The 10402-nt window shown below is 51.4% G+C and overlaps 1 protein-coding gene across 1 annotated transcript in view; it reads left to right on the forward strand.

The window, feature by feature from the left end:
* ATP8B3 (ATPase, aminophospholipid transporter, class I, type 8B, member 3) overlaps positions 1-10402 on the forward strand; it is a 47442-nt gene that overhangs the window by 36269 nt on the left and 771 nt on the right. The window contains exons 26-30 of the mRNA XM_006897989.1: positions 468-707; positions 791-929; positions 8973-9100; positions 9219-9225; positions 9848-10149. Coding sequence (XP_006898051.1) covers positions 468-707; positions 791-929; positions 8973-9100; positions 9219-9225; positions 9848-10149 — 816 coding nt within the window. The remainder of the gene's footprint in view (positions 1-467; positions 708-790; positions 930-8972; positions 9101-9218; positions 9226-9847; positions 10150-10402) is intronic.

The following is a 10402-nucleotide window of genomic DNA, read 5'->3' on the forward strand; positions in this document are numbered from 1 at the left end:
ACTTGGGGGAGGGATTGTAAAACAATGAAAGAATTTTTCTTTTACTTTTCAAAGAGAAGAGTGAACTGGGGGTGGGGGGAGGGTTGGGCAGGGAGAAAAGTACAATGAATGAATGGAAATCCAAAGTCTCTGAAATTTTCATTCAAATTAATAATAATAAGAATTTTTAAAAACCTAAAAAAATATTATCTCAGAGAGTGCATCTAGCCTCAAGGACAAGAAAATATGGATACCATTAAAATTTGAAATTCTGTTCCACATGCCCCCCTTTCGATCAGGATTTTCCCACCCTGCAGAATCGTTGATTAAAATGCAGGGTTGTTTTACTTCGTTATTTCTTTGTAATTCAGTTTTAGTACAAGAGCTGCACAGGGTGAGGGGCCAGAGCCGGGTGGGCACTCACGGTGCCCCAGGACCCTTCCCTCCCTTGTGTCCCTGCCTCCACATACCCCTTCCCCTTCCACCAGGATGTGAGTGCGGAGAGGAGCCTGCAGCGGCCGGAGCTGTACACGGCAGGCCAGAAGGATGAGCTCTTCAACTACTCTGTCTTCTTCCAAGCCCTGGGCCATGGCCTGCTCACCTCCCTGATCAACTTCTTCGTCACCCTGCTGGCCTGCTACAACACAGGAGGGACCCACAGCCTCAGCGACTACCAGTCCTTCGGGGTCATCCTGGCCCTGTCAGCCCTGCTGTCCATTACCGTGGAGGTAGGACCGGGAGCCTCAAGGCGGGGCCACAGACCCTCCCATGGGCGTGGGGGCCCAGACACAAGTCCTCCCTCTCTGGGCAGGTGATGCTGGTCATAAGGTACTGGACAGTCCTGACGGTGGTGTCCATCTTCCTGAGCTTCTCCTCCTACGTGGTCGTGACCTTCGCTACTCAGAGCCTGTGGCTCTTTAAGATCTCACCCTTCACCTACCCGTTTCTGTGTAAGTGCCTCAGCCCTGCGCGCCCCCATGTCCGGCGGGGACGTGACTGGACTTAGAGCCCCTCCCCCCACCGCACACGGGCACCTGTGCCAGCCGCCGGGGCTGCCGCCACAGAAATGCCACCACCCAGTGACTTCACACCAGTGACTTCACACCCAGTGACTTCACACCCAGGTGTTTGTGCCCACGTGGTTGTGGCCCACCTGGTCAGTACTGGTTCATGTCGTTAAGCACAGGTGAGGCAGCGTTGCCCAACCCGTGGCTGACCCCCCAGCGGGTTTTCAGGGGCAGGTAATCGCATGGGAGGCCACTGACCATTTTTCTCCCGTGGAGCAGCTGGTGGATTTGAACCACATGCCTTGGGGTTGGCAGCACAGCTCCTTACCACCCGGCCACGGGAACTCCCGAGCACTCAGCCACCCCAGCAGGAGGCTGCCCGAGGGGCTTTCTGGGTGTAGTAATTAGTACAGCGACCCTTCTGGCCTTGTTGGTGAGTTTCCGCTCTGAGGTTCCCACTCTGACTGACCGTGACCTCAGCTGCCGTTGCCCCAGGGCCTTCCCTGCTGTCTCATGCTCCGTCCTTAGGTTCCCAGGACTCTAGCCTCCCGAGCTCTGCCCGACATCCCATCTTGGCTTTCGGTTAAATGCTGACCCTCTAGGCTCCTGCAGAGGCTGCGTGTTTGTTTCGGTTCGTGGACCGAGGTCACAGGTCACTGGGGGCTTTGTGTGACGCTCGGCTTCCCTGGTGACTTGCTGTCCGTGAGGTGTTGGGGTTCAGGGCTTCACGAGCGTCTCAGGCCGTGGTCCTCGTTTCCTGCATTCCACCCAGGCCGTTTATCGTGTCCGTGGTCGGGTCTGACAGTGGTGGCCACTGGTCACCTTTGGTCTCGGGTAGATGGAGTCGTGGCCGCTGAGCTGCCAGCCTGGTGGATTGACCTCTCTGAAGCTCTGACTTCTCTTCTTCGTCTGGGGCGAAGGACACCAGCGGCTGTCCTTAGGGCGGCACTCGCATTCCACTGCCGGCTCCACGCCAGCAAGCCAGCCTCCTTATCCATTTAAAGTTTGAGACTAGGTTGAGGTCGTCTCGGCCCCAAGACCACTAAATTATTCGCTTTACCGGATAAAACTGCGTTGGGGGGGTGTCGTGTGAGAGCGCCAGCTGTCCTGGGGGAAACTTGGGAGGGAACCAGGGACTAGATGACTCGGTGAGTCTTTCACCCCCATACCCAGGTCGGATGACCGATTTGCACGTCAGGACCGCTGTGGACCTCCGTGGACCTCCCCCACTGGCTCCGCCCTGCCCAGGCACAGTTCACCATCTTTATGGTTCTGACACGTGCACTCATGCTCTGCTCACAAGCTTAGAGGAGCCCGGACACCGTCCCCGACTCCCAGCTGTGCTGTGCTGGGTGGACAGCTGCCCCGCAGACCGAGCCAGCCAGTCTCAGGCGTTCAGTTCTGTTTGAGGAGGATCTGTGCTGTGCCTTCCGTCACACACACACACACACACACACACACACACACACACACGTGCGCGCGCGCATGCCTGTGGGCGCATCCCAGCACCCTCACTCTCTGTGCTTCCCTGGTGGCTTATGTGTGGCTGTGGTGCTGGGAGGTGTGTCACCGGTGTTCAGACCCCCGCAGACCCAGCCATGGTGGGGAGGCTTCGGCAGAACTTCCAGACGAACACAGGCCAGCAAGCCGACCGAAGAAGGATTGATGAGCTGACAATTGCAGCGTTGGAGAGGCTCATCGAGTAGCTCGGGGGCGGCCAAACAAGGCTGTCTTCGAGGAAGGGCTCCCAGGCCACTCCCGAGAGGCCAAGGTGGCTTTGTCTCATTTACTTTGGGAATATTCTCAGGGGACTATTCCTCTTGGAGAGAGACGTCATGCTGGGAACATTGGAGGGAAGACTCTCGAGGAGATGGACTGGCAGTGACCACCACACGTGACCACCACAATGGCCTTGAGCCCATGGTCGTAAAGAGGTGCGGGACAGGGTTCAGAGCCACCGCCCACAAGGTGACCATGCGAGGCGGACGACTTGACAGCACCCAACAACAGCAGCCTGGTCAGCGGTGCCGGGAATCACAACTAGAAGAGAAATGGCACCACGGTCATTCAATAAAGAATGAACTTCTTACCATCGGGCCTGAAGTACAGTGCTGTCAGTGGTAGGGGAATTTCCATGTAAATGCAAGGAAGACTTGCTGATACAAGTATTTGAATGACACACCGGCCACTAAATAAAAGATGAAAAAAAAAAGGAAACGCCTACCCACTTCTGGACCCGGAAACTGAGCAAATATGCAGTCAGAGTGCGTAAACCCTAACTGGTGATTGGCATGACCTGAGGAAGGATGGTTATTTGGAAAGTCAGCCCTGGGTAACTGAAATGGGCTGGAGATGGCATGATAGCCTTTTACAGCCAATGACGTGTTCCATGCTAGTCACATAAACAACATCTACACAACTGGACATCACTGGATAGAAACAGACTGAGTGCATCCGAGGAAAGAGGCTGTGGACAAGTGGGTTAGAACATCAGTTGTTCATATACAAGTTGAAGTATAAACAAGGGAGCTCTGGTGGCCCAGTGGCAAGAAGCTGCATGGCAATCTCAGAGGTATGTGGTTCGAATCCACCAGATGCTCTGCTGGAGAAGGAGGGGCAATCTCCTCCTGTGCCAGTCAGATCTGATTTGATGGTACACACCCAAAGATAATAATATCCATTGTTATGTACCATTGACGTGACTCAGTGATCCAATGCACAGGGACTCTGAACCCTGCCCTCTCCTGAGCCAATCCCACTGACTCTGACACACTTGCCCCCACGACCCCGGTCACGGTGTCAATCCATCTCATTCAACGTCTTCCTCTCCTGCTTCATCCCTCTACCCTGCCAAGCATGACACCTTTCTCCACGGATTGGGCCCTCCTGAACACATGCCCAAAGTATGTGAAACGGAGTGTCAATCAATACCCTAACTTCCAAGGATCAGTTTGGTGTCACAAATAAATACATAGTCGTGCCACCCCAGTTGCTTCTGCACCTATTTTGGTCTGATGTTCATTGCAAGACTCACACTTTCACTTACAGCTGGGGGGTTATTAGGGAAATAAAGAGCAGGCGAGGCAAAGAACATCTCACCATGAAAGTCCGATGTAGTCCAGCTGTCCCAAACCAGATTAACAAAGCACAGTCAACAAGTGAAGGCCAGGGTCAGCTCAGCAACACATGCAAGAAGCCTCCGGTTTTCTTGATCACCCAGCAAACCTTTATCTCAGAACATTTATAAGTCAACTTTTCCTTCAGTCACCCGGCAGGCAAAACCTTTAACTGTGGCTCCATCTCCAGGGCTCCTCTGGTTACACCTCGCCACAGCCTCTTCATCCTTTCTCCACCACTGTCACCACCTTGGTCTTCACAGTCTCTCCACCACCACCTCTCACAGTGCGGGAAACACCCTCTTTTATTGGTCCTACAGCTATTGATGATTTTGGCAAGACCATGTGTCTGCAGCTAAAGTAGCTGGAGACCATGCCCCCCCCCAATGGGGGCTAACACAGTGGATAAAGCCAAGGGTTCTGACACCCCAGGAGGAGACTGCCCGTCATCTCCCAAACTACCTAGTAGAATTGAACCATTGACCTTTTGGTTAGCAGCCTGACAGGGCTCCTTAGCATGACATCAAAATGACGAAATCAAAAGGTCATTGTTGTTGTTGTTGACTGCTTTTGAGTCGAACACAACTCATAGCGACCCTATGAACAAAAGGCCTGAAGTCCCTCTACAACTATTGACATTTATCAACGTTCGTAGAGTTTCTGGAGGCATGTTGTTTATTAGAAAGGGGGGGGGGCCCACCAAAATGTATGTAGAAAAGACTCTGAAACTGGCTCTAGGACAGTGAGAATCTAAAGTGACAGGAAGAAGTAATGAAGTTCATGTAACAAAGGTCTCAAAGGAGAATGCAAGAAAGCAAAGCAAAAGACTGTCTTGAAAAAGGCAAACACTGGGAAGCTGCTTGGCATTTCTCAAACTAAAAGAACTGAAAGAAAAAACCCTTAAACTTGCAAACTGAAGAAGTGAAGGATTCTTTGGGAAAAATATTGAGTAACTCAGGAACCATCAAAGTAGGTGAAGGGACAGAGCCTCTGCATCAAGTAAGGATTGATCAACTGAATCATTTCAGGGAGCAGCATAGGAGAAGTCCAAGCCACACCGAGGCCATTGTAAGAAAATAAGGCTTCAGTAAGTGGCAGGAGACCAGTTGTGGAGTTCGAACTATCAGATGTACTCACTAGTTTATGCCAAGAAATTTGGAAGACAGATATTTGGCCAAACTACTGGAAGACATCTTTTGTGCCCATTAAAAAAAATTATAAAAGATAGTCTAACAATATGGAAGTTCTCAAATGGTATCATTAACACACACAAGGGTAATACTGATGGGAGATTATTTTAAAAAAATGTCTGGAACATCGACAGGGAACTGCCAGAAACTTAAGCTGGATTTAGAAGAGGCTGTGGCACATTGCTGAAGTCAGATGGATTTTGGTTGAAAGCAGACAGGAGCAGGAAGAAGTTAACTTGTGTTTTATTGACTGTCCAAAGGCATTTGACTATGTGGATCATAACAGATTTTGTCTAATAACATTGAGAAGAACAGGAATCCCTGGACACTTAACTGCACTCACAGAAAACCTGTACACAGACCAGGAAGCAGTTGTTCTAAGAGAACAAGGGAGCACGGCATGGTCTCTAATCAGGGAAGGAGCGTGTCAGGGTAGTTGGTATCCTTTCTCCATAGCTATTCACTCTGTATGCTGAGGTCATCATTCCAGAAACTGGACTCCCTGAACAAGAATGTGACAGCAGGATCGGGGGGAGACACATTAGTAACCTGCGTTATGCAGACGACACAGCCTTGTTTGCAGAAAGTGAAGACTTGAAGCACTTACTGCAGCAGATCAAAGAGGATCTTTGATGCTCCTCAAAGATGATCCATGTTCATCCTTCAGCATGAATCACATCTCAACACCAAGAAGACAAAATCCTCACCACTAGGTCAACAGGCAGCATCGTGATCGACTGGCGCTCTCGGTGTTTTCATTTTCATTTTACCTGGATCCACAATGAACACCCGTGGAAGCAGCAATCAGGAAAGGTGTAAAAAGATGTGCTGCATTGGGCAGATCTGCTGCAAGAGACCTCTGGTTTTTTTTTTTAAAAAAATTATTCTTTTTTGTGTGTACCGTCAAATCAGATCTGACTGGTACAGGAGGAGATTGCCCCTCCTTCTCCAGTAGAGCATCTGGTGGATTCGAACCACGTACCTCTGGGATTGCAGTGCAGCTTCTTGCCACTGGGCCACCAGAGCTTCCTAAGAGACCTCTCAAAAGTGCTAAAGAACAAGGAAGTTAGTTTAAATACCAAGGAGCACGTGATTCAAGCCATGTTGTTTCAGTTGCTTCTTATACATGTGAAAATCGCACAGTGAATGAGACTGAAGAATTGATGTCTTTGGACTGCAGTGCTGGAGAGGAAGATTTAGTATCTATGGACCTTCAGAAGAATGAACACATCTGCCTCAGAAAGACGACAGCCAGAGTGCTCCACTAAGCCTCTGCGTGTGTTATCAGGAGTGTCCAGTCTCTGAGAACATTATGCTTGAGGGGAGGGGGTGGAAGGTCAACAAAAAAGGGAAAGTATGCACTGATGTAGGGGCTGAAGCAGTGAATGCACACATGGAAATGCTCGTGAGGGTGATGCCGGGCCGGGTGACATCGCGCTGTCACACACAGGATTGCTGGCACCTGACATCCATCACCACTGTGCCTCCTTCTGTGTCTACACCTGCTTGGATGCCATCCATCCTTGGTACAGTTACTGTTCATGTCCTTTACTGGCGGGTCACGTCTGGCATATCAGTCACCTCGGCTGGGCCATGCTTCTCCATGATTTGGCTTTATGATGGCATCTGGAGTCAGATATTGTCATCCTGAGTCACAGGAGGTACCGATGTGGTCAGCCAGTGGGCTGTAGGGTCAGCTGAAGGGTGGAATGAAGACTCCAACACGATCACCCCTCCACTAGGTAAATCACTAGGCATCAAGGGCCTTTTTACCTTAACAGAAGAGTCTGCTTAGCCTTTGATTGTGATTTGAGTGAAAGTTTACAGAGCAGATTGGCTTTCCACTCAACCGTTAAGACACATTGAGTTTACAACTCTCCACTTTGTAACAACACTCTTCCCACCCACCTACCCTCTCCCTGCCTGCCTTCTGTGCTTGGTCCTGGGCGAGCGCTGTCCTTGGGAGTTTGTGCCGTGGCTTGTTCTGGGGAGCGTGCAGCTCCGGGTGGTGGTGTTTGGCTGACAGTTGCTTGTTTGACTGTGAGTTGCCTGTTGCTGCCTGACAGTTGCCTGTTGTTTGGCTGTGAGTTTTCTGTTGTTATCGGTAGTTTGGCTGTGAATTGCTGGTTGTTTGGCTAATAGTTGCCTGTTGTTTGGCTCATAGTTTCCTGTTGTTGCCCGACAGTTGCCTGTTGTTTGGCTGTGAGTTGCCTGTTGCTTGGATGACAGTTGCCTATTGTTTGGCTGACAGTTGCAGGTTTTTTTGGGCTGTGAGTTGCCTGTTGTTTGACTCACAATTGCCTGTTGTTTGGATGACAATTGCCTGTTGTTTACCTGACAGTTGCCTTGTTTGTTTGACAGTTGCCTGTTGTTGGCTGTGAGTTGCCTGTAGTTGGCTGTGAGTTGCCTGTTGTTTGGCTGACAATTGCCTGTTGTTTGGCTGACAGTTGCCTGGTTTTTGGCTGTGAGTTGCCTGTTGTTTGACTCACAATTGCCTGTTGTTTGGATGACAATTGCCTGTTGTTTACCTGACAGTTGCCTAGTTTGTCTGACAGTTGCCTGTTGTTGGCTGTAAGTTGCCTGTTGTTTGGCTGAGAGTTGCCCCCTTGGCTGACAGTTGCCTGTTGTTGAGCTGACAGTTGTCTGTTGTTGGCTGAGTTGCTTGTTGTTTGGGTAACAATTGCCTGTTGTTGAAGCTGACAGTTGCCTCTTGTTTGGCTGACAGTTGCCTGTTGTTTGGCAGATAATTGTCTGTTGTTTGGCTGATGGGGTGAGTTGAGGTGAAGGGGTGAGTTCTGTTGCATACTGTCAGGGTAAAGGTCATTGTCTCAGGGCTTCCCCCAGTGTTTTTTTCCAGCCATTTTTGTGATCTGTTCGCTTTGTGTCTGTAGGATTTTCTGGGCTGTAATCTTTTCACAGGAGCTGACCTCCAGGTGTTTCTCAAAAGCTGCCGGTGTGTCCAAACCACCCACCTTTCAGTTATCAGCCACAGACCCGCACAGCCTCCCTCCACATGTGTAAGGGTCAAGATTCCAACACATTACGCTTTATTTTTTAGAACATTTTTATTTTATATTGCTTTGCTTACAAAGTTCATATACATTGTGTTTCACACTTTGCTTCATTCACATTGTGTTTCATACAATCATCATTCCCATGCGTGATGTTTTATAAGATTAATCATCATTGAACTGTGTCCCCCACCCCGTCGCCCGGTCATTACAGATCTCACTGGATCTCTCCTATTTCCTTGACTTCCCCCTCATTCCACCCACCAAATGGTGCCACCCTATGACTTCTCCCCTGCTCGCCCTCACCCCCCTGCTCCCCAGTGATAAGCTGTGGGGTAATCCAGAAGGCACTCGGTTCTAATCCACCAGCTGCTACATGGCAGAAGGAGCGGCCATCTCATCCCAGGTATTTAAAGCCTCTGAAAACCCACGAGAGGGTGAGTCATGGTGGGTTCTGACTGCGCACAGCAGACCCTTCTCAGCTCAGCAGCTTCCATCACACATTCTTGGGGTCACAGCCGGATCCATAACAAGGTCTGTTTATGCATCCGCACGAAACTGGTTGTTTTGGGTTAGTGACATCTCAGAGACGGGGAAGGGTGCCCCCACCACGAAGCTCTGGGGCTGCCTCCTTCCCAGGCAGGGCCGTGACTGTGCCCCTGCCCCCAGATGCTGACCACAATGTGCTGTCCCAGCCCTTTGCCCACCTGGTGATCCTGCTAAATGTGACCACCAACACCTTGTTGGTTCTGGCCTTTCGAGTCATCCACAAGATTGTCACCAAGCTACACACCAAGGTGAGTCCACCCTGGCGCCTGGCTGCTATGACACGCTCCCAGAACCCCACCAGCCGGAGGCCCAGGGCTGCACGGAAGTGTGGCGCTGAGACCCTGGTGCAGGTGCAGTGAACCTCAGGGGGAGGGCACGTAAGAGTGGCCGGAGAAGGAGGTCCCACTTCCTGGGAAAGAGGCATCAGGGAGCCCTCAGAGGCCAGCCTGCGTTTGAATGCTGACACTTGGGGCTTTCAGACGGAGTTCTCCAGGGCTTGGGGATGGAAGTGACAAAACTGATCTTGAAATGGTTGAGTCAGAAGGGGGAGACCTCAGAGCTCCTGTAGCCAAAGCAGGAAGGGTCAGGTGGCAGCTGGGACTGGACCCAGAAGTGACTGGGGTGATTGACCAGAACATGGCCACAAACCTGCTCACTTCTGCTTTCACCACATGGACTCTGCCACACAGATGGACACGGAAGTGCCTTGAGGGTCAGTCTTCTGGCTTTGCCACTAGCGGGTCCCTAGTCTGGAGAAAAGACCCAGAAGAGGACTCGGGCCTCTTGAGAGCTGAGTCCCAGGGAAGGATTCTGATTGGCTGATCCAAAGTTTAGGCCTATGGAAGGGTCTCAGTTAGCCAAGGTAGAGAAGGGCCTGGCCAGTCAGTGCACATGGAGCGTGCTGAATAGTGTTCGCCGGAGGACAGGTGACTCCCACAGCCGTCAGCAGAGAGGGTGCCTGACGACTTCTGCTGTCCCCTTTTCTCGGCAGGCAGAGGAGTTCCCCAGTCAGGAAATGACGGTGGAGCCCGTGCCCCACTTGCAGCGGGAGACACGAACCCGGCGCTCCAGCTATGCCTTCTCCCACCGCGAGGGCTACGCAGACCTCATCACCCAGGGCACCATCCTGCGGAAGTCAGATGAAAACCACAGTGAGCTGATGGGTGAGGACCAGGACCTCTATGAAAATGAGATGCCTTTGAACGCTGGGGACCCCACCCGGATCCACAGGAGGCTACTGAAGTGGAAGCATCAGAGTACAGGGAAGTTCTCCTGTCCGTCCGTGGGCTCCATGCCCGTGAGGAGCTCCGTGTTCACAATGAGAAGACACAGCACTTCTGCTTTGGCAAACCAGTCAAAGTCACCCATTCCCTCAAGTTCATCACCTTCTGGAGATAAGTCACTGTCACCTGGGCAGGAGCCACCTTCTGGAGTTAGATCACTGTCACCTGGGCAGGAGCCACCTTCTGGAGTTAGATCACTGTCACCTGGGCAGGAGCCACCTTCTGGAGATAAGTCACCGTCACCTGGGCAGGAGCCACCTTCTGGAG

The sequence above is a fragment of the Elephantulus edwardii genome, unplaced genomic scaffold (genome assembly GCF_000299155.1).
Source record: "Elephantulus edwardii isolate Elephantulus edwardi_28Jun2011 unplaced genomic scaffold, EleEdw1.0 scaffold00217, whole genome shotgun sequence".
Classification (NCBI taxonomy): Eukaryota; Metazoa; Chordata; class Mammalia; order Macroscelidea; family Macroscelididae; genus Elephantulus; species Elephantulus edwardii.